The 23,259-nt window shown below is 43.5% G+C and overlaps 2 protein-coding genes and 1 long non-coding RNA gene across 3 annotated transcripts; 2 read left to right on the top strand and 1 right to left on the bottom strand.

The window, feature by feature from the left end:
- Positions 1 to 54: 54 nt before the first annotated feature.
- LOC123055204 (uncharacterized) lies at positions 55 to 2,389 on the top strand. Its single transcript, XR_006426546.1, has 4 exons — positions 55 to 600; positions 714 to 1,807; positions 1,892 to 2,188; positions 2,275 to 2,389. It is a non-coding gene; the product is annotated as an uncharacterized lncRNA (long non-coding RNA).
- Positions 2,390 to 2,484: 95 nt separating this feature from the next.
- Positions 2,485 to 4,088, top strand: LOC123055201 (separase-like). The gene is made up of 5 exons (XM_044479182.1): positions 2,485 to 2,875; positions 3,011 to 3,157; positions 3,245 to 3,613; positions 3,699 to 3,787; positions 3,919 to 4,088. The coding sequence occupies exons 1-5, from the start codon at positions 2,627 to 2,629 to the stop codon at positions 3,965 to 3,967; spliced, it is 903 nt and encodes a 300-aa protein (XP_044335117.1). The 5' UTR covers positions 2,485 to 2,626; the 3' UTR covers positions 3,968 to 4,088.
- An 18,380-nt stretch (positions 4,089 to 22,468) lies between these two features.
- On the bottom strand, positions 22,469 to 23,259 carry LOC123055202 (SKP1-like protein 1). Its single transcript, XM_044479183.1, has one exon. The coding sequence runs from the start codon at positions 23,150 to 23,152 to the stop codon at positions 22,658 to 22,660; it is 495 nt and encodes a 164-aa protein (XP_044335118.1). The 5' UTR covers positions 23,153 to 23,259; the 3' UTR covers positions 22,469 to 22,657.

Raw genomic sequence — 23,259 nt, 5'->3', positions numbered from 1 at the left:
CCTGGCCCGTGGAGGGGACGTCAGGGGCGGCGGCTGCATCCATGGAATCTGGAGGTGGGGGCAGGGCCGGCAGCCGTTGCTCGAGCACCGTCAAGCGTTGCACCAGCCCGGCGAGGAGCACCTGGTCCTCCGCTCGTTGGAGTGCGAAGGCCTCCAATTGCTTCGTGATGATCTTCATCTGCTCCGCAACCTCGATCTTGATTTCTTTGTCCGCCATCGTGGATGGATCTGATACCAAATTGGAAGAATCTACTACTGACATAACCCTAATTACAGAAAGTAGATAAAAGTAAACGACAATATTTTTCTCTGCTTTATTGATAGGGGTCGGCCCCTTTATATAATAGACAAGACCGGGCTAACAAGCCGGAAATCTATTCAAACTCTAATACAATCTCTAAACTGACTGGACTCTTTCCTGACAAAGATGCTTAATCAAATCAACTAGGACTAAGGGATAAGACTCCACGTTTGATGGGCTGGTCCACATAACAGTAAACAAGTTCCTGTAATTTTTAGCATATTTTTCTCAGAACTTTGTTTCTTCAAATAGGAATGTACATGCTCGTGCTTGACCTTCAGAACTACTTTATAAACCAGGTGATTCTTTTTCTGAGGTACATTCTGCACTATTTTTAGCATTGCTTGATATTAATGCATACCATACAGTGCCATTGTTATTTTTGACTAATTTATTTTCTTCCAAATTATAGATTTCCTCGGCCATCGCCTCAGTTCTCCAACTACCGGATTACGCTTCACTACACAGCAAACAGAGAGCGAAGGTCACCTCAGTACATAAGCGTAATCCGGTTATAACATTGAATTTTCTGAAGAATGAAGAGAATCTACAAACTTTGAACACTGCACTTGACACAGTAGCACGGATTTTCTGTATCACCGATCGCAAATCTAATCAACATGATAGTTTGGGGAATATGCAAGTTGTCCAACTGACGCTGGGCATCCCAATAAGAAACACACCTATAGTTATTTTCAGTCACATGAGCATATTTATTTTGTGGCATATCTTGATTCTTTGGAGTTCCTTTGCAAGATACTAGTCCAATATGCATATGCAGTTTGAAAGAACTTCTCTGATGGAAAAACATTCCCCAATTTGGGAAACATGAGTTGTGTCTTAATGGCACTAGATCAATTCATTGATTCTAGCTTTGTTGCTTATAGGTAAAGCCTATAAAATCATAAGTATTGTCGCTGCAACGAGTGATTTCTGATTTTGCAAGATGTTCTTTTTTGTGTGCTGTAACAGTTGTACCAAAAGGTCTGAACAAGAGAATGAGAGACTGCATAAACAACGTGGAACCTTACTGATAGCCCTAGTTTCAGCGATCAAAATTTCCTTTGTGATCAACGAGGCTATCCAGGTACTTAAGTTGCTTGTCCTATACTTATATTGAATCTTATTAGTTTGAACAGAAGACCATTTAGTCATTTACAGCTGGGTGCTATGACATGCATTACATAATCCCTTGATTCAGCCTGTTGTTGTATCACTTATGAGTATCATCATTTTGTTGCATGTATAAATCATTATGAATATTTTTTTTGTGTATATCCCTATACCAATGCCATTTGTGGAGAATTGATGTTTAAATAACCAATTTACTATTTTCTAATACCATTGTTATTACGAATGCATTTCGCTTTCATAATCCAGAAGAGTTTGTCTTCTATCAATTGTGCCATTTCAAGTGCACGGATAAAGCTTGATGATCTCAAATTTTTAGCCTCTTCTATTAGTAATATTGGCGTGACACTTTATAATATTGGACATCTTGAAAAGGTACCCTTCTGAGGTGCTGGTCTATTACTTAAATTTCCTCTTAACTATGGACTTTTATGCGATTGACCATTGAAACTGCTTCAGGCACCAAAGGCAGCAGAACTATGCTGTCAGACAACATGGGCACACGCCAGACTTCCTTACTATAGACTATCAACAAGAACAGAAGGTCACATCATTACTGAGGATCTACCAAAGGATACACTGAAGGGTATTATAGATGCATTTGCAAGGATAGCAAATATGATTGACATTCTCCATAGATGTGGCTCAAAAGCGGCGCAAGATATTATTGTCAAGAGCCTGTCTCAATTGTTGGTTTTTGGTGACACATCTGATTATCACAAAAGCTATTTGGTTCTGACCGAGTTATGGGTGAAGGTATTGACATAAAAAAACTAGAGAAACTATCCCGCTTCAAACACTTTGTTCATGTGGTTTCATTTATTTTCTTATGCAAACTTTAGATAACACTTCAAGATTTTGAAGATGACCAACGTGTGGATAGTGCTCCTCTTCTCTACCACTCTCTTATGGCCTGCTCGTCTCCCTTGCCAATGAAGTTAATAGGCTTAATCGTAGAGCAGGTATCAGATTATGTTTTGTTAAGATTAACAATTATTTTGATCTCATTATGATGTGAAGTGTTTTGGACGCGCTTTGGTTTTTGCAGGAATTATTAGCATATGGAGAAAGGGAATCTCGTGTGACCTAGCTCTGTGCAAATATGCAAAATAGAATAATAAATATTTTCTTGAATGAAATATATTGTTCAAAAGAATATTATCTGGACAGATCAAAGGTTTTAGTCAGGCAGGCATGTATACTCCGTGCGTCTGGGTGCAAAACATAAACTGCTGTTTAGAGTCCTTGTTTGAAGCCATATCTTTACTGGTAAGCGCCCCCACTCCCATCCCTACTGTCCCCTTCCTGTCTTGTTTTCTTACATCAAACCAGCAAGGCATCTTACCGGATTCCTCTCGAGGGAATGCAATTGTGATCCATGAACTAGCTATTGCATACTGCCTGCAGTCACTATGTGCCCACGAAGCCAATCATGGCGGCAAGGTAACTGCTTGTATATTAGCTAATTGTGCCAATCATGCACATTGTGCCCATATCAATTGCTTGTACAGTCACTTCTATATTAGCTACACCATGCCTTTGCTTTGTTTGCTTATGGTTATTTGTTTTTTCGAATAGGTAATCCTTGATGATGCTAGGAGTGTTGTTAGGTTGTGGTCGAAGATGGGTACTTTGCATCATTGTTCTCCTGGTGTGGTCTTTCAACAGCCATCAGAAACCCTTGTACCACTTCTTTGTTCTCTCGTTGATTTGCTGGCGATGAAGGTAAGGCCATGCTAAAAACTATTAGGTTCAATAAGATGCAACGGCTAGCTTTTAGCAAGATAATTATGTGCTTTTACTTTATATCAGGGCTGCTTTGAGCTTCAGTTTGAGCAGTGCAAGCTTATCATAATGATATGGAAGCAAGAAAACTTACCCCTAGAAAAGTTATTCTCCATGTTATTTATCAATGGACGCCTTAATCATGCATGTTGTCATCTCCCAATGGACCAGAAATTTGTTTCTTATGTGGCACAGAATCTTGGTGTTGATTGCCACAGTATGATATTTTGGAGAAACTGTTTCAAAGAAGATTACCCTTCTCTTACTATCTTGCTTCAGCGGTTGTGGCCAGTTGATTTCTTTTCTCAATCATCTGGACACTCCTTTGGAAATCAGTTAGGTTTTAATGCTAGTGTTGATGAGATTCATAAAGTTGCATCATCTCTGGTTTCTGAAGTAAGTCCTGTTACTTGCATTGCGGTAATGCAGCATGCATTGTCTTTTTAGTTTATGATGCATTATGTATTGGTTGATTTTGCAGGGTCCTTTGAGTAATCAATCAACCTATTTGGCTGGCTGTATATACTATGATTTGTCAGAAAGACTTCTGTCAAGAGGACAAATCTCCAGGTAATCTGTTTCTCTCTCGTCAATTTACCTTGGTGGAAAATCTCCAGTTATTATGAAATTTGCTTGACTGTGGCACTGCTCTATAGTTTAGCCTCCCTGTAATTAGAACACCCTTTGTTGTATTTTTGCAGGCCATTTCATATGGAACAGAAGCCCTCCAATTGCGCAAGAAGCTCCTGAAAAAGAAGTTCAAATTTAATTTGGGCAAATTTGTAAGCGGGCAACACTGGTGCGCGTCGGTCCTAAACAAACGGTTTTTTTACCCCTGTCCGTCACGGCATTTGGAACCGTCATCAAGTGAGTGTGTGCAATAGGGTGTCCTTCCCACATGACCCAGAAATCATCAGGGATATGCCCTTCTGGGACCCAGGCTGGGGCCGTGTGCGATCGGGCGAGGCATCGAAATCCAATCATTTCCGTAGATATGTACATCCCACACGGTGAATCTCAGAAATCATTTCCGTAGGTATGTACATCCCACACGGTGAATGCCAGAAATCATTTCCGTAGGTATGTACATCCCACACGGTAATTCGAGAAAATCATTTCCGTAGGTATGTATATCCCACACGGTGAATCCCAAAAAAACATTTCCGTTCGTATGTATATCACACACAGTCAACCCAAGGAATATGTTTCCGTTCTTATGTACATCTCACATAGTCAATTCAGGGAAAACGTTTCCGTTTGGACGTAAATCCCACGCAGTTTTATGTGTAGGCTCGTGTCTGAAAGGTGTAACGATCACACACGGTCTTCCTTGGTTAACTGTTTGCTTTTATCAACTATATCACACACGATTTGATGAAGAAAACTGTGTGGCATTGGGCTATCCATCGCAAACGCTTTTACTGCTAGAACCGTCAGCAAAGGTCCATGACACATTTAGCAGGTTTATTAGTTTACAATTAATAATTCCAGTATTACGCAAATTCACATTTCATATCGAACAGCTGTTTGCCAATTTCATATCAGGCACATAAATATATTATAACATCACAGTACGGTAGCTACATGAAAACAACATAGTACAACATATAGCTAATTAAACTTCATAAGAACAATATATTCATTTCCTTAATCGAGATCATCCAGGCTCGTCTTATCCACCTCGGCTTTCAGTTTAGTAAGAACCCGTTTTGCACGGGCCAACTGGGAAAGTGCCTCCTCCTTCGCCAACACCATCTTAGCAAAGTCTGATTTTAAAAATCTGAGCTCATTCTCCACCTTCACCTTTTTATCCCACATCTTGAAATATGCTTCAGTGTTGACAAGACTTCCTTTAAGCTTACGTGTGTTCACTTTCTCATACATGCTCCAGAGCTTCGTTAGGCACATCTTCAAAGACTCTGGCCACTCTTGATCAACTCACTCCAAGTAAGAACACTTTCGTTCATCCTATAATATTTAAAACTAGATCAGTAACAATTGTTGGGGAAATGAGTTTATAGCAACATAGAAAAACATCAATGCTTGTTTTGAAAGACTGAAGAAATATGTTAATTATGACATATCTTCTCAAAAAGATCAATGTGAAAATGAAATAATTGGTACTGAGACAACCAAATTCTGGAACATCAGAAGCTATAATTAACTACAACGACGCTACAAGTTCTTACTCAATGTACAATAAATAACAAATTGAACATTTTACGAGGAAGGTAAATATAACTGCAACAGCATAGCGACAGTGTTTGGATGACAACAAACTGATACTAACAGGTGTGTACATGCACAAATTTAGTAACATTTAACTAATAGCACTAAGGCCGTCCATTATGTATGCCAAAACTGGTCTAAAGACAACTGTTGCTACATCTCGCACCGGTGCCCTGAACTGGCGAGCTGATGCAGCGGAAAAAAAATCAGGGACCCGGACTTCGGAGCACGTAGTTGCTCCGATGCCCAGTTCCTTCGTGCCATAAAGATTTAGTATTTTACTGCTTGGCTGCTCGGATGTGTGGACCAAAGTTGGCTGCACAAAGTGCTGAGGCGGTGCCAAATAATTTTTTAATGGCACCGCTTATGAGATGGCAACAATTTAAGATACTAGGTACAAACTGTGACACTGTCTTAGGATGCGTTTGGTTGAAGGTGTGGTATGAATGGGTTGGTACCGTGACAGTGTCTGAATCACATCTAACAAATGATTTGTAACAACGGAAGAGGGTCTAACCTTCTCTGCACATGCCAGAAATTTCCTTCCAGTGTCCACAGAATCAAACGCAAGTAGCTTCACGCATGGAGATTGATGGTGATAAAGAGCAGATAGATCTTCAGCCACCCCGCTCCATTCGTTGCCACTAATGGTCTTAGGGAGCTACAAGAGAAAAAACGACTCAAATCGACCTCCGGGTAAAAATCCTTCATTCCAAGTCATAGCCCGAGCGAGAGAAGAGAGGCATACCCGGGTGGTGAAGGAGTAGTCGCCGGAGGAGGAACCGCTGGAGATGTCTTTGAAGAAGACCATGGTGACCCCGGCGGTAGGATGCGAGACGGCGAGAGCGAGGAAGAGGCTATAGCTTAGCAAGGAAGGAAGGAAGGAAGGAGGAAACAAGGGAAATGTGACTTGGGGTCGGCGAGAAAAGGGGGTGGGGAAGGAGGGAAGGGGGCGGGGTAGATATTTTGGTGGTAGGCCAAAATTTTGGAAATGTGGAGGGAAACTTTGCACGTGGTGCCGCCGGATCATTCACTTTGAACGATTGTGTGCATCGCAAACGATTCTTCTGCTTTACGCGCATGGGATGAGTTTGATAATTCAAATTTTGGTCTCAAGGCATGGGCACACTCACATTGAACGCGCGCGGTGCCGCCGACCATTCACTTTGAACGATTGTGTGCATCGCAAACGATTCTTCTGCTTTACGCGCATGGGATGAGTTTGATAATTAAACTTTTGGTGGAAATTTCCCTGGGTACGTCATTGCATAATTTAACATTGCCTGCTAATTTGGGCACACAAAAGAGCGTACAACAGACAAACCACACTTACTGAATCGAGCAATTTTAGTAATTACACCGAGCCAGTTGAACTAAACATTGCTCTAACAAAAGACCAGCATTAAAAACAAAACCTAAGTACGCATAATTAAAAATCCGCCGCCGCGCCGGCCTATGCATCGCCGGTGTGAGATGAGACGTCGATGACTTGTCCTGGCGACATGCCGCCGTTGCTGGACTCCGCGTCCCCCCTGCTGAAGTCGACCGCGTCCTCGTCCTCGTCCTCGTGCTCGGTGCCGCCCTCAAGGTTGTAGTACTCGTAGTAGTGGCTGTGCCAGAGCTCACGTTGGTACTCCACCGCCGATTCCTCGACGGACGGACTCTTCTCTACCTCGACCTCGGCCAACAGGGTTCCTCCTTTCGGCGCTGCTCGATCTCCGCCGCCTCCTGCATCTCCAGCTCCCGCTCGGCGACCTCATGAGGAAGCAGGTGCTCCATGGCCACCGCCGCCTTTTCAGACGTGGGTTGCATACTGGAGTCCGAGGTGGCCTGGAATATCTTGCCGTGTGCATCCTCGATCTTGGCATGGATGGCCTCGACGCAGGCCAGGGCGACATCAGCGGCACGGACGACAGCTGGAGCGCTCTCGGAGTTTGCAGTCGCCGTCGCAGCAGCAGCTACAGCCGTCTCGGCTGCTGCAGCTGCCCTGTCGGCTGCCGCAGACGCCCTCTCGGTGGAAGCGGCCGTGCTCAATGCGGATGGGGCGGCACTCTCGACGTAGGCGTCCGTGCTCTCGGCGTAGGTGGCGGCGCTCGGGGGGGACGCGGCCATCGTATACGGGCCTTTACAAAGCGTTTCCACGGCGTCATCTTTGCAAGAAGGGTTGCGGGAATGAGGATCGGGATTCGTGGATTCGGAGGTTGTCGGCACTAGAGCAGACGAGCCGGCGAAACTTAAGAAGGGAGACTTAAATAGACCCAGATATTTTCATCGCACACGGTTCCTAGATAACAACTGTGTTTAATGTTGTATATATTTTTTATTAGCTGTGAAAGACAAATTTGGAATAAAGTGCCAACGAATGGTGTTTTAAATGAACAAGAAATTTTGTAGCACTAATACAACTGTCATGTCAAATTTTGGAAAATTTCGGGGGTCATTTGACCTTCTAAGACATTTAAGTGATTTTCTAGCCATTTAATGGCCGTAATTGAAATTTTCTAGACATGTACATGCAACAGCTAACCATAACGGTTTGAAAACTCATATTTCGTGTACTTGTGTGCGATTTAATTTCATGTGCAGTAAATTGGAAGTGATTTTCAAACATATTGGTCTAATGGCTATAACATAATTAAGCATGGAGTGACATGGCATTTTAATTCCAAAAATTAAAAAAATCAGAAACACATCAAACCTTGGTTGATGTAATGTCATGCCACCAAGATGATGTGGTGAAAAAATTGGCATTTTTGACCAAAGTTTGGACACACACCCCTCACAAACCGGAGCAACTCACTAGAAGGCTCGTGGTTCCGAGAGAAAACAATGCATATTCGATGACGAACGGGAGAAAACTTCCTCTTACGGCCTTCAAATTTTTTTTCTACATCTAACGTGCACTACTACAAACTGTAATGTGAAATTTTTGAAAATTCTAGGGATCATTTGACCTTTTAAAGACATTTAAGTGATTTTCTAGCCATTTAGTGAGCGTAATTCAAATTTGAACTACATTTACATGCAACGCGTAACCAAAATGGTTTGAAAAATCATATTTGTGTAGTTGTGTGCGAGTTAATTCCATGTGCAGTAAACTAGAAGGAATTTTCAAACATATTTGTATCATGACATGGACACATATGCATGAATACGTATGCATGGAGTGGCCTGGCATTTTAATTCCAAAAAATTAAAAAAAATCAGAAACACATGAAACCTTGGTTGATGTAATGTCATGCCACCAAGATGATGTGGTAAAAAAATTGGCATGTTTGAAGAAAGTTTGGACACACACCCCTCACAAACCGGAGCAACTCGCTAGAAGGTTCGTGGTTCCGAGAGTGAACAATGCATGTTTGATGACGAACGGGAGATAGCTTCCTTTTACGGCCTTCAAATGTTTTCCACGTCTAACGTGCACTACTACAACTGTAATGTGAAATTTTGGAAAATTCTAGGGGTCATTTGAACTTTTAAAAACATTTAAGTGATTTTCTAACCATTTAATAACCGTAATTCAAATTTGAACTACATGTACATGCAACACCTAACCAAAACAGTTTGTAAAATCATATCTGTGTAGTTATGTGCGAGTTAATTCCATGTCCAGTAAATTAGAAGGAATTTTCAAACATATTGGTCTCACGACATGGACACATGCATACGTATGCATGGAGTGACATGGCATTTTAATTCAAAAAATAGAAAAATGATCAGAAACACATGAAATCTTCGTTGATGTAATGTAATGCCACCAAGATGATGTGGTAAAGAAATTGGCATCCTTGACGAACGTTTGGACACACACCCCTCACAAACCGGAGCAACTCGCTAGAAGGTTCATGGTTCCGAGAGGGAACAATGCTTGTTTGATGACGAACGGGAGATAGCTTCCTCTTACGGCCTTCAAATTTTTTCCTACGTTTAACATGCACTAATACAACTGTCATGTGAAAATTTGGTAAATTTCAGGGGTCATTTGACCTTTTAAAGACATTTAAGTGATTTTCTAACCATTTAATGACCGTAATTCAAATTTGAACTACATCTACATGCAACGCCTAACCATAACGGTTAGAAAAATCATATTTTTGTGTACTTGTGTGCGAGTTAAAAAGTCATCAAACGATGTAAATATCTGGTGTTCAAAAAAGAAAATGTAAAGATCTGGCAAGACAACCGGCCCCCACACGATTGGCATTCTATCTCGCGGCTCGAGGTTTGGTAGGTGATTGGCGGTGAGCATTAATCAGACACGGTTCTGTATTGGAAACTGTCAGCTATTATATTCACACACGGATTTGCTGCGGGAATTGTGTGTAATTCAAACTACAGTACTCGTAAATTCCGGCGACCGGCGTGCGTACTGTCCCCGTCGATCTAGATTCTGGCCGCCAATAAATACTACCTTGCTCACGTCGTCCCGCCTGCATTCTCATCTGCATCCTCCTCTCTCTCTCTCTCTCTCTCTCTCTCTCTCAAATCTCTGCCATGGCGCCGCCGGTCTGCCCACGCGTCGACGAGGAGTCGCCGCCCCCGAGGACGCTCACTCGATTAGCAGCGACGAGGACCCCTACGCGCCGCCTGACGAGGTTGCGCCGGACCCCCCAACTTTGGATTGGTTTTGGCGCCAGTACAATCTTTGTCTGTGGAAGTCGCTGCCGCCGGCTGAGAAAGCCAGGCAAGTGGCGTTCAAGAAGGAGATGCCAGAGGAGGAAGCCAGGTACCAGGCGGCCTGTGAAGCCCGTGATGCCGTCTGGAAAAAGGAGGCGCCGGAGCTTTGGGGGCGGGCGCGTTGTCGTGCCGAGGAGGTGTACGAAGACGGGTACTTGTGAGGAGGGTCATAGGCACTGGGCGCCTCGTCGCTGCGTGGAGGTGGGCCGATAAGCTCCAGGGTGCCACCGATGAGGAGCTCCGGTGGGCGCCCAACGAAATGGTAAGATCGGCCGCGCGCGTCCACCAGCAAGAGGCAGATCGGTACGTCAAGCGCTGCGAGGCGAAGGAGTCGGAGTACTGGCTCCACACTGGGAAGACGCCGCGCACCAGGGAGCTGCTGGCGAGGTGCTGCTGGAATACTGGCCCCAGGAGGGATTATTAGTTTTAGTATTGTTCGTTTTCAATTTTATGCATTGTACCTAGTAGTTAAGTATCATCACGTATATGTGATGATATTATATATATATTCTGTGATGATCTAATGAACAATTAATATATATATATATATACATATATTATCAATTCCATTTTCTATCTGTTTTTGTATACTAATTTGAATCTAGGTGTTATCATCCACATATACAGAATGGAAAGCGTATATACACACATTGAAACAGAACATATAAAAATGGAAAACAGAGTACACACATTGAAACACAGCAATAAACAGAGTAATACTATGATTGCTGTGAATACATAGCTATCCATGTTGAAATGACTTTCCAAATAAAACGCATCCATAAGACCATGACCAACAGCCCTTGCCTAGGGTAGCTCTTGGCTCTGCGGCCATGTTCCACTACTGCGCCCAGGTGGACACCTGGGCCAAGGAGGCGGTCGAGCCTACGGACCAGCGCGTTGGCATCCAGCGGGCCGCGGACAAGGAGAACGGCGGCACCCACGCGAACGGCACGGCGGGCGTCCGGTGCAAGTACGGCGTGGCTGGCCTTTTGTGCAAGTACGGCGCTGAGGGCCTCTGCCCACTCCTGGCGAGAAATGGGGGTACTGACGGGACGTGTACCCAGCTGCGATGCCGTGTCGACAGCAGGCAAGCACCGATGGATCCGCTGTTGCTGTGCGGCGTGCCGCGCCTCTCGCTCTGCGGCGCTCCAACGGTCTCGCCGTGCGGCGAGCCGCAGCCTATCGGCGCGGACGCGCCTAGCATGCTTTGCGGCGCGCCATCGATCATGTTGTGCGGCGAGCTGCAGCCTGTCGGCGCTGACATGCCTATCTTGATCCACGGCTCTCAAGCGCCATGCGCCAAAGGTCTGCTCAACCCTGGCGATGACACGCATCATGGCGTCGTCCATCGCGTTGCCGGGGAGCGCCTCGGCCTCGACTGGCCGTGGCGCCTGCTCGTTTTCCTCGTCGACGAGGTTGATGGCAGAGGCGACGCTTTGGTGGGTTGGCATGCATGGAAAAGATGGATATGCTACAGGCTGCGCTTGTCGTCTCCTTGCGTCGCGCGCCCCCTATGCGCAATATAGCAGGGTGGCGGGAAACATGTGAGGAAATGGCGGGAAACGGTGGCGTTTTTATAAAACGCCATCAATTAATGGAAACTTAGCATCGAGCTAGCACAAGTCATAGATGATGATCAGATGAACACGGACCACACTAGGGAACCGGTCGGTGATGACCGCCCGTCCCACAATGGCCAATAGATGTTGTGTAGACAGAGCATATCACATACATCTTATTAGAAGCAATCCTCTGCATTATTATCGGTCTTCGCACATATTTCTGATTACATACCTGTTTGCCGCGTATCACACACATCTTGTTATATTGAACCGTTACCGTTCTCTTGCCTAATCACAAACAGTTCATCCGAGTGAACCGTATGCTGTATATTGCACACAACTTCATCTGGCTGCCCGTTTCTTTTGTGTTGCCTAATCATAAACAGTTCATCCGAGTGAACCGTATGCTGTGTATCGCACACGCCTTCATCCGGCTGCCTGTTTCTTTTGTTCCTCCTTATCGCAAACAGTTAATTGAACTGAACCGTATGCCCTTCATCTCACACGCAACTAAAACCTGAACCGTGTTTGATGCATCCATCATCGCAAACATTTTAACATTTCTGACGGTTTTCATACACCACCGTTTGCGATTATGGCATCGCACACAGTTTCTCGAAGGGTCTCTGATTGTAGTGTCGTGTTAGCAGCATCCTGCAGTAGTGGAAAGCCAATGTTCACTTGAAGCATGCGGATCAACGATGGCTTAAGTCTGGCTAGATTGCACCAGGCCAAGCAGCATGAGAGATTCTTTCCTTACCCCATGGAATGTACTTAGATGCTATCCTGAGAGCATATTACAGGTATGGCAATTGTGTGGTATGCGTTAATTTCAGTACCTGCAAAATGATTGAAGGAGTTAGTGGAATTTGTGTACTACCGTAGCCATCTATCACATGGTAACATGAGTCCAACATACCTATGAGTGATGTCTCGTGTTGACATTGCTCTCACTGTTAGCAGTACCACAATCATTTCCATAGTGTAAAACCTGGCCTCAAGCACACATTCTCATATTATTCATGGTTTTTCACGATGTACTCAGGTTGCTGTGGTGCATGAATTGGTTGGCGATGGTGTTGAAGCAGAAGTTTTGTGACGGACAGGAAGGGAGATATCATGTTTCCAAGGATTACCAATTTTTGCTGTTGTCTTTACATCAGTGTTAGGTACATACATCTATTGCTGATCTATCTATTACTTCATTGTTTTTTTGTTCATCTGTCCATTATGTCTCATGTTTTAGGTCAACTATACTTCAAGAGACAGCTATGGGATGCCGCTGAGGGTGAGCTTAAACATGCTAAGGTCTACAACAAAAACCATTTCTTTATTGTAAACAAGGTCTACTTGTTGACATTGAATATCTGGGTCATATAGCAATTAAACTGATGGTAGAATGTCTGTATGCAGATGTAGTGTCATGGGATAGGATTGAGTATACCATAGTTCTATTTTTGTGGGTTTGGTTCTTTTGTTTTGACTGTGTCTCGTTATTGTTTAAAATGTAACATTATTGAATCCCTCCAAAGAAGGAAGAGTGAAATAGAAGGTGCAAGTTACCAGTGAAAAATTATAGGAGTTTTGGACAGTGTACTTGAACATCTTGTTTACTCATGTGACATATGAATGCTTGTGTTTTTGCTAAGTTAAGAATCGAAATAGTGAGATCATGGTAGCTTATTGTACTGAATGAACATAAATTTACTGTAACTCCGATCACACCATTGCAAAAAAAAGCTTTCTTTCTCCACCACCGCCTCGTAATGTAACTGCCGGATGTCTTCCATTTGATTTGATTCTCTCTTGCATAAGGATTGGTTCGCTTTGAAGTTTGTTCTGCCACGATTAGTTAGTTAACCAAATGATTTGGTTTTGTTTCGGCCTTAATGTGGTGTAGGCAGTCTGTAGAAAGTCTACACAGATAGTGTTAGTTTGGCCGTGAGTTGTGGCTCTCAAGGTTAGGTCTAGGCTTTGGCCTCTGTTGGTCAGATTAGTAAGTAGATAGTACTGTACTTGGTGGATCCTTCGTTCCTTGATATGAGCTAGATGCGGCTTGTCCGGAAATCTACAATGTGCTGGTTATATGTACGCCTGGTGTATCTGTGTTTGTATATGTGTGTTCTGCATGCATCGGTAGCTACTGCTTTCGTGCATTACTTGAAACTATGTGTTACATCATATCTATTTTAGGATTGGCCTAAGAGCAAATCTGTTCTTGCGGATGGTTGATTACAACTTCTAGGACAGTAGGACCAAATATGAAGTCTTTTTTGCTGGAAACAGCATATCCGTTTCTCATTGATTGTATTTTGGGTTAAGGAGCATAATAGTTCTGTTCACCCAATACATATGCGATTCTTTGTAAATCAACAACTTTGTTCATTTCCGTGTTGCTTGGACATCGATTGCTGCTGGATTCGTAAACTACCACTTTAATTTATTGTTACTCGCATATGAACAATTCTTTTGATTAATTAAGTAAATGTTTCATATATGTCACATTTCTTTGAGTTGTTATAGATTGTCCAATGCACACCTTCCTTGATTTTTCGTCAAGGTTTAAACATTGCTCTGATCTGAACATTTATGTACCATTTTTGTTGAACAGCACCTCCAGTAAGCATGGCCATGGGGATGGACACTATAACAGGTTGGCGAGCGATGACATCTTTGTTCATCAACTTGGGTTCTTCTTCTTTGATTCGATGGCGCACCCCAGACATCCATTCTGGTAAGTCCTGATTTTGTTCCACTTGCTCTGGGACTTGGCCTTCGAGCTATGGCCGCTCTGTCTGCCGGCCGTCGAGTCGTGGTTTGGCCCATCACTTGGTGTTGGTGCCATAAAGACTGATTGATTGATGGTGATGATGTGGTTACCCCCAAAAGTACAAACCTGAGCTAGTTGTTTTGGGTTACTGTTGAATGTGATGTTCTTGTTTTGCTTGGTGCTAGTTCTTAGCTAGTGCTTTCATATACCATGATTAGTTTAGTTGATTTTCTCACTTTATCATCATGGTTTCAGTTTATAAGTGGAAACAGGTTACTGTTCTAAGGTTAATCAATTGGCATGCTTTTGTTGATTGCCAGGAGGCCGCGGTATCTGGGAAGAGGGTGGTGTAGAGGCCCTTTTCCCGTAGGATCTGTGACACGACCCACCCTGCATCCGCAAGTATCGGACGAGAGCCGCAGCCTTGTCCTGCTTGCCTGAAGACGAAAGCAATGAACGTCCGTGCTCCTCGTCGTCCCCGACCTCCAAGGACGAAGGCCCCATCCTTGGCTTCTTCCGTGACTACCACGCTCGCCTCAGCGCCCAACTCACCACAGCCGCCGCTAGCGCCGACTCCTAAGGTCCGGTCTGCCTCACGTCCTTCCTCATTTGATTCTCCCCGTCCATCTGTTGAGCCTCCCTCGAGTGTCATCGATTTGGGATTTTTGTGATTCCAAGCACCAGGCGCATCCGCGCATGAGATCGACGAGGACGACGACAAGGCGAAGCAGTACGAGGACTGGGACATGCCGGACCCCATGACCGAGCTTGGCCACCGTGTGGTGAACGCAGTGGATAACAACACCAGTGAGCTCACTCGGATGCCTCCCTCTGGTGGTTGCTTCTTCTACTCTAGTACAGGTGAGCTGTCGGTTCGTCTCCTCTCCTCTGCCCTCTTTCATGCTTTGTGATATGATACATGGTTGTCAAGAAATTACATGTTGCTGTTGGTGCACTGATTAGGGCTAACTAGATGTCATACATGATTCTCATGTTACTGATTGAGTGATTTGCTATGCCTATGACGTGCCATCATTTCTCAAGTATTCTAGTGGGCTATAGCATCATCATTCTTGCTTATCTCATTCCAGAAAACTCTTGGTAATATGTGTTGTAACTTTTATGTTCAGTTTAAACTGGTTCCTTAACCTGTTTTGTGGTTCTGCATTGATAGCTGTGTCAACCAGCTTCTCTTTTCTGAACTAGCTTGTGGAATGGCAAGATGTTTGAACCTGAAAATGTTGTTGGCTCAAAATCTGCAACACATTCATGTAGGAAGTGAATTTGTTCATGTATGTAGAACCTGATGATATTGTTGGCTTCTCTTTTTTTCACAGATAAATTTTACTACAAATGCTACCTTTTTTGCCTTTCTACAGTTAGTTTTATTTTTCTGGTATACGATGACCTACGGGGATAGGTCAGTATACATGCTTTATGATGGATCGATTGCATCATTGTAAGAGAGAGTGGCTCACAGTGTAAAGTCTGATTCCTTTGTCGTTGGTGTGTGCTTAGCAGGGGTGTAGTGTGTCGTGATAAGAACTTTATTACTCCCTCCGTCCCAAAATTCTTGTCTTTGATTTGTCTAAATACGGATTTATCTAGTTACGTTTTAGTGTTAGATACATCTGTATCTAGACAAATCTAAGACAAGAATTTTGGAACGGAGGGAGTAGTTTGGTAGGGTGAAAATTGGTGATGCTTGTGCGTCTCAATTTTGTAATTTACACTCATTTGGTTGATGTCTCTGTCTTGATAAGTCTATGAACCTTCCATGTTTCTTTAGGTAGGCAAAAACATCGAGAGCTTGGGTGTGTTGCTGTAATATGTAGTGTGAGCTGCAAAACAAAACTATGTCGTAATCTGAGATGCAAAACAATAATCGAAATGTACAGTGCAGATGTATAGCTACAACTTAACCATACTTGTGTCTGATGTTCTTGTTTTCTTCACCTTCACTTCTGCTTCCGTTGATCTACTCTTGTTGCATTACTTGGTGTTGATGCCATAGAGATTGATTGATGATGATGATGCGGTTACCCCTAAACCTGAGCTAGTCATTGGGTTGCTATTGAATGTGATGTTGTTCCGATGGTGTGAATCAATTTCAGATAGATAGCTTCTTCCCTGATTGTTCGTGACAGTTTAAGCATTGCCCTGAGCAGAATATTTCTTTACTTTATTGTTGAACAGCACCTCCGGTGAGCATGGCCATGGGGACGGACACTATAACAGGATGGCGAGCGACGGCAAGCGACGACATGTCTGCCCTTATCAACTTGGGTTCTTCTTCTTTGATCCGCTGGCGGGCCCCAGGCATCCGTTCTGGTAAGTCCTGATTTTCCGGGGTCCTTCCCTTTGATGTATGGCCGCTGTGGTTTAGCACATCACTTGGTGTTGGTGCCATAGAGATTGATTGATTGATGATGATGTGGTTACCCCCAAAAGGATAAACATGGGCTAGTCTTTTTGGGTTACTGTTGAATGTGATGTTGTTCTGGTGGTGTCAATCAGTTCCGGCTAGTGCCTTTTTTTTAAACGGAGGCAAAAGCTTTGCCTCATCTCATTAATAAAGAAGAGGGGTAACAAGGTCTCAAGAGGGTCATTACTACTCGACAAATGAAAAACAAAAGCCTACTCTCGCGGCATCAAAGAACCCATGTGTTTTGCCCCGGCCAGAACCCAATTTCTATACTCCGCCTTGATACGATCGACCACAACGGTCGGCATCGTGGCTTTCTTTTGGAACACACTCGCATTCCTATCGTTCCACAACCCCTATGCATACGTTCATGGGCGAAACCCGCAAGTTGATTACCAAAACATACATCAAGTGGATCACGTGATATCGAATTGTCACCACAGATAAGCATGGCAAGACATACATCAAGTATTCTCAAATCCTTAAAGACTCAATCCGATAAGATAACTTCAAAGGGAAAACTCAATCCATTACAAGAGAGTAGAGGGGGAGAAACATCATAAGATCCAACTATAATAGCAAAGCTTGCGATACATCAAGATCGTACCACCTCAAGAACACGAGAAAGAGAGATCAAACACATAGCTACTGGTACATACCCTCAGCCCCGAGGGTGAACTACTCCCTCCTCGTCATGGAGAGCGCCGGGATGATGAAGATGGCCACCGGTGAGGGTTCCGCCCTCCGGCAGGGTGCCGGAACAGGGTCCCGATTGGTTTTTGGTGGCTACAGTGGCTTGCAGCGGCGGAACTCTCGATCTATTCTGTTTTCTGGAGGTTTCTGTATTTATAGGAATTTTTGGCGTAGGTCTCATGTCAAGGAGGTTCCCGAGTCGTCCACGAGGCAGGCCCACGCGCCCAGGGGGTGGGCGCGCCCCCCACCCTCGTGGACGGCCCGGTACTCTTCTGGCCCAACTCTTTTGCTCCGGGGTCTTCTTTTGGTCCATAAAAAATTGTCAAAAATTGGCACGTCAATTGGACTCCGTTTGGTATTCCTTTTCTGTAAAACTCAAAAACAAGGAAAAACAGAAACTGGCACTGGGCTCTAGGTTAATAGGTTAGTCCCAAAAATCATATAAAATAGCCTATAAATCCATATAAAACATCCTAGAAGGATAATATAATAGCATGAATACTTCATAAATTATAGATACGTTGGAGACGTATCAGCATCCCCAAGCTTAATTCCTGCTCGTCCTCGAGTAGATAAATGAATAAAAGAAATAATTTATGAAGTGTGAATGCTAGTAGGTGAACAAGTTTGATCAATGATAATTTCAATCACCTTTTATAGCATCATCATATGTCATAACAGTAGCTCATCTCATAGAACTTTTCATGACCAAGTAACAAACTATTCACATGCTAAAGTATAGATCATAAACTTTCTTGAAAACTAACAGACTATGTTCTCAGTCATTAAACAATTGCAATTCATCTTATTTTCAGGAAGAGTCTATGTCAGAGCTTTGATTCCGCAAATCCCACATACTCAACTATCATATAGTCTTCCATGATTGCTACCACTCAACTATCATATAGTCTTCCATGATAGCTAAAGTTGACACTCTTCCAAATCCACTTTCATAAATATCACACTAAGATTCAACACCTTCCAAAATAGTGGGATCACTAATTCCTAAAGTTGATACTCTTCCAAACCCACTTTAAATTATAGTATTATTCATACTCCAAGAGATATAAGTGAAGTTCATGGAGCATTCTACCATTAATATAGACTAACTAATATCCAAGCTCAAAATGTATAAGTGAAGCACAAATAGCAATTCTATAAAACCATACTCAAAAGATTTAAGTGAAGCACAAAGAGCAATTCTATAAGATCATACTTAAAAGATTTAAGTGAAGCACATGAAGTATTATATAAATTGATGAAGGGATATCTCACACTAGCAAGGTTCTTGAAGAAAAAGAAAAACACAAAGGACACAAATCATGCGGACAAAACAAAAACCGAGGTATACCGATATTTGTTGAAGAAGAAAGATGGGATGCCAACCGGGGCATCCCTAAGCTTAGATGCTTGAGTATACTTTGAAATATTTACTTGGGGTGCCTTGGGCATCCCCAAGCTTGAACTCTTACCTCTCTTTATTCTTCTCATATTGATAGCTCCTCGACCTTCGGACACTTCATCCACACAAAACTTTAACAAAAACTTGTGAGATCTGTTAGTGTAATAAAGCAAATCACTACCTTTAGGTACTGTAATGAACTCATTCTTTATTTATATTGGTGTTAAACCTACTGTATTCCAACTTCTCTATGGTTCATACCCCCCGATACTAGCCATAGATTCATCAAAATAAGCAAACAACACGCGAAAAACAGAATCTGTTAAAAACAGAACAGTCTGTAGTAATCTGAAAGTTCGGTAAACTTATGTAACTCCTAAAATTATGAAATAAATATGACAATTTGAAAATTTTGTACAGAAGTAATGTGCAAAATGTATCAGACCCATTTGACTTTCCAGTAAAAAAATGTAAATTCACGCGCTACAGCCAAAGTTTCTGTTTTTGTTCTGCACATAGTAAACAAGCAATCTAATCATCCTAAACCCAAAGCTTGGCACATTATTTTTATAATACAATGAATATATACAAGGGGATAATTATTTACAAAGAAACTTCCATGAAAAATTCTACATTGTTTCCGTGAGCATGAACACAAGTGCTCAAGGTCGACCCTCACTTCTTCAATGCATAACTTTCCAATCACTTCTCTTTTTGAAAAACTTTTTAGGCATGAAAAGGCAAGTAATTTTTTTTGTATGTTTCACCCACAACTAAACAGAAACAAAAAGGAAAAAAAAATCTACTTAGTGAAGAAAGCAAACAAGCACACACGAGAATATCAACCCCACGCTATTGCTCCCCGGCAACGGCGCCAGAAAAGAGCTTGATAATCCCCAAGTGCAAGGAATCATCGTAGCAATTTCCAACAGGTGGAACTGATAAGTATGGAGTGTCGAACCCACAAGGAGCTAAAGGTAAGATCAATATTCTCTCAAGCCCTATCTGCCACTGATACGACTCTACGTACACCGAACGTTTGCTTCCAACTAGCAACGAGAAATAAAACTACGTTGTGGGTATGAAGAGGATAACTTTGTATGATATCGGAGAGCTAAAATATAAAAGTAGGTGCTGTTATCATAAAGTTAGAATATATTACTAAATATTATAAATAGCGAGTGTGGAATAATGATTGGTCGGTGTGCGGAATTGTCCTAGGCAATTGTTAACAAGGCCGATAGTCATCATTGCAATTTCATATGAGGGAGAGGCATAAGCTAACATACTTTCTCTACTTGGATCATATGCACTTATGATTGGAACTCTAGCAAGCATCCACAACTACTAAAGATCATTAAGGTAAAACCCAACCATAGCATTAAAGCATCAAGTCCTCTTTCTTCTTCTTGCGAGGTGGTGGAGGAGCGTGCGCCCGAAACTCACGAGGTCTCCCAAGTCAACGCCATGGGATGCGGCGGCGCCGGCCATCTTATAGCTGACTATGTTTCCGGCCGGCGAGAGCACGCAGATTGTTTGTTGGATTAATTGCGAGGTGGTGTTGCAAGCTAGCTAGGGGGTGCGTATATATAGGCTAATAATAGGCACCGCAGCTGACTGATCGAGTAGGATTAGAATTCCTATGCTATTCGGTCCTCTCCTGTGCATAATAGTCGGTCTACGGTATGGTAAATAAATTCGGGGTCACGGACGGATTCCTCCTCCTCCTTCATTTCATGGTAGTACGTACGACTACCATGAACTGCCGCTGTTCCTTTTCTGTCTGGTAATGCTCATGGCACTTAACTTTGGGTATGTACGAGTTTGGATTGGACTCTTATAACCAGCAAACTCTATATTTAACTTTGGCAGTCAAAATTTGCCATGTTACAAAACTACGCACAAAGAAACACTATATTTTACGTAGTTGGCATGGAACGTATTCATGTATTCCCTCCGTTCGGAATTACTCGTTCAAGAAATGAATGTATCTAGATGTATTTTAGTTTTAGATACATCCATTTTTGTGACAAGTAATTCCGAATGGAGGAAGTATGTACTCCTTGATTGACTTGATTTCCAACTGCAATTTTGTTGCTTCCATCAAGCTAAACTGTCTTCGCATCAAACCAGAACTGAATCCCACTAAACTGTCTAGGCGGGCCAAATCAATCCACCGAGATGAACTCGTAGGGCTATGACAACTAACTAAGAGGCGCACGGGATGAACCCGTTTGGGCCGGCTCATGTCCAGGTGGTCTGTTTATTAAATTCCATTTTTTATTTTTATTTTGTTTATTTTGTTATATATTGACCCTTTCGATGCATTCTATCTGTTGAACCCTAGTGGTGATTTGATCGGACACAAGAAGAATTTACCAGTTGTTTAGAAACTATGAGTGCAAGGTAACGATGCTCTTCTTACTCTTGTTCAAACAACCTTTTTCTCATTGTGTATATATGTATTACAAAAGAAGATTTCTACTACATGTGTTTTGGTGTGACCTCCATCTCAGTGTATTGCCAATTTTCAGATCTTAGACACGTATTAATTTAACATGTTACATATAGATAATGCAGCCCTAGCTGCCGCCGGCCCTTTCCCTCCTCCCCATCTCCCTCGTCGCCTCCAGAGGGGGCCACCGGCTCGCCGCACAGCCGCTGGTGAAGGGGGCGGCGAGGATCTACCCGATTCACTCCTACTGGTGATGAAGGGTTGGGCTCCAAGGCGGCGGCCTCGACGGTGAGGGAGGCGTCCTTCCTGCGGCGGGCGGCGTCCTTCCTGCAGCGGGAGGCGCCTGCCGGGCGGCTGGCTATGGACCTTGGCTAAGTGGGCAGCGAGGGCACAGAGGAGGTGGTCGCAGCGTGGGGGGATACCCTGTTCTTCCCCATGTCCAAATCTGAAGACGGCCACTTGATGCTTGCTGCCCATTCCACCGGCTGTTCGATCTCTGGTGAATTCCTCTCCGTGGGATCTGGCGATTAGCATGGTGGGAGTTGGACTGGGAGCTCTGTCCAGGGGAAACCATTGGTTGGCAGCGGCGGCCACGACATCGCGGTACTAACAATGTTGCTGAATGTGGACTGGCCATCTTATTCTGCTCATTCTGATGTGATTTAGTGTTGTGCCGTACCAAAGGTATGTACATACGACTAAAAATTGTTATTGTCGTACGTGTGCTTCAAAATGTAATTCTGGGCATACATAGATGTTTCGGGAAATCAGTAGCATGTATTCTAGGGCAGGATTTTGGCTCTCGCTAGCAAAAACGAGGAAGTGACATGGGATGGAGAGTGGAGACTTGTAACCCGGAAAACGAGCGAAACGAGCGACAAATGCTGCTGCTGCCCGCTGAGATTCGTGACAACGATCCAACGGTCACTAAATTCAACCTGAAGCCAAATGGAAATCAAGATTTCGACAGATCTTTAGGAAATATGTAGATATAAAATCGGAAACAATAAGGCTATTTCAAAATAGCCAAAAATATCTCAAATCACACACATAAATTAACTAATTAGGATGATGTCAACAATCAAAACATCCACTTGACAAATAACAATTCAGTTTCAGAAGTAATTGATAGGTTTCTTCTTGCATAATATGAAGTCTAAAAAAGACGAATACTAATTAAGGAGTAATTCAACGAAACAGTGCCTAGCTAGATGCTTGTCTTCTCTACTCAAAAGCCCACTGGTTCTCCCTGCGGATCTCCGCCTCCTCCTCGGGTGTGAAGTCATTCTTGATGTTGAAAGTCTTGCGGATCTCCTCCGGAGTCTTTCCCTTGATCATGTCGGCAACAGTCTGGCAAGTAAGGTCGAGCAATCCCTTGATGTTGAGGTAGTTTGCAGCGAGGATGAGGTCGAAGAGGGTGGCCTGGTCGACCTTGACGAACTCGGCGTCAAAGCTCTTGAGGTCCTCGGCGGGGGCGGCGGCTGCAGTAAAGTCGGAGGAGTCAGCCGGTTTGGGGGCGTGCTTCTTGCAGTACTCGATGACCTTGGAGAGGATCTTGGAGTCGACATTGGGGAGCGGGATGCCGTTGTCGGCGCAGTCGTCCTCGATCATGTGGCGGATGGTCTGCGACTCCATGGCGACAGCCACCTCGACCTGAAATTCCTCACCGTCCGAGCTCTTGAGCGTGATCATCTTCTTCTCGCCTTCCTCGGCCGCCATCGATCGATCTGAGTGTTGGGACGCGAAACGAAACCCTAGTTATTAGTATAGCAAAAAAAAAAAAAAGACGCCGCGGCGGAAGACACAGGAGCTTCTTTGCGTACGTG

This window comes from Triticum aestivum, chromosome 2D (genome assembly GCF_018294505.1).
Source record: "Triticum aestivum cultivar Chinese Spring chromosome 2D, IWGSC CS RefSeq v2.1, whole genome shotgun sequence".
In the NCBI taxonomy this organism is placed as follows: domain Eukaryota; kingdom Viridiplantae; phylum Streptophyta; class Magnoliopsida; order Poales; family Poaceae; genus Triticum; species Triticum aestivum.
This window is presented reverse-complemented; position numbering and strand designations above follow the sequence as displayed.

Bases quoted from the DNA above. Each gene is read 5' to 3' on its own strand.
- LOC123055201 (XM_044479182.1), top strand. From the start codon at position 2,627: ATGTATACTCCGTGCGTCTGGGTGCAAAACATAAACTGCTGTTTAGAG. The intron at 3,158-3,244 runs GTAAGGCCATGC...ACTTTATATCAG, and splicing joins TTGATTTGCTGGCGATGAAG to GGCTGCTTTGAGCTTCAGTT. The intron at 3,788-3,918 runs GTAATCTGTTTC...GTATTTTTGCAG, and splicing joins TCAAGAGGACAAATCTCCAG to GCCATTTCATATGGAACAGA.
- LOC123055202 (XM_044479183.1), bottom strand. From the start codon at position 23,152: ATGGCGGCCGAGGAAGGCGAGAAGAAGATGATCACGCTCAAGAGCTCG.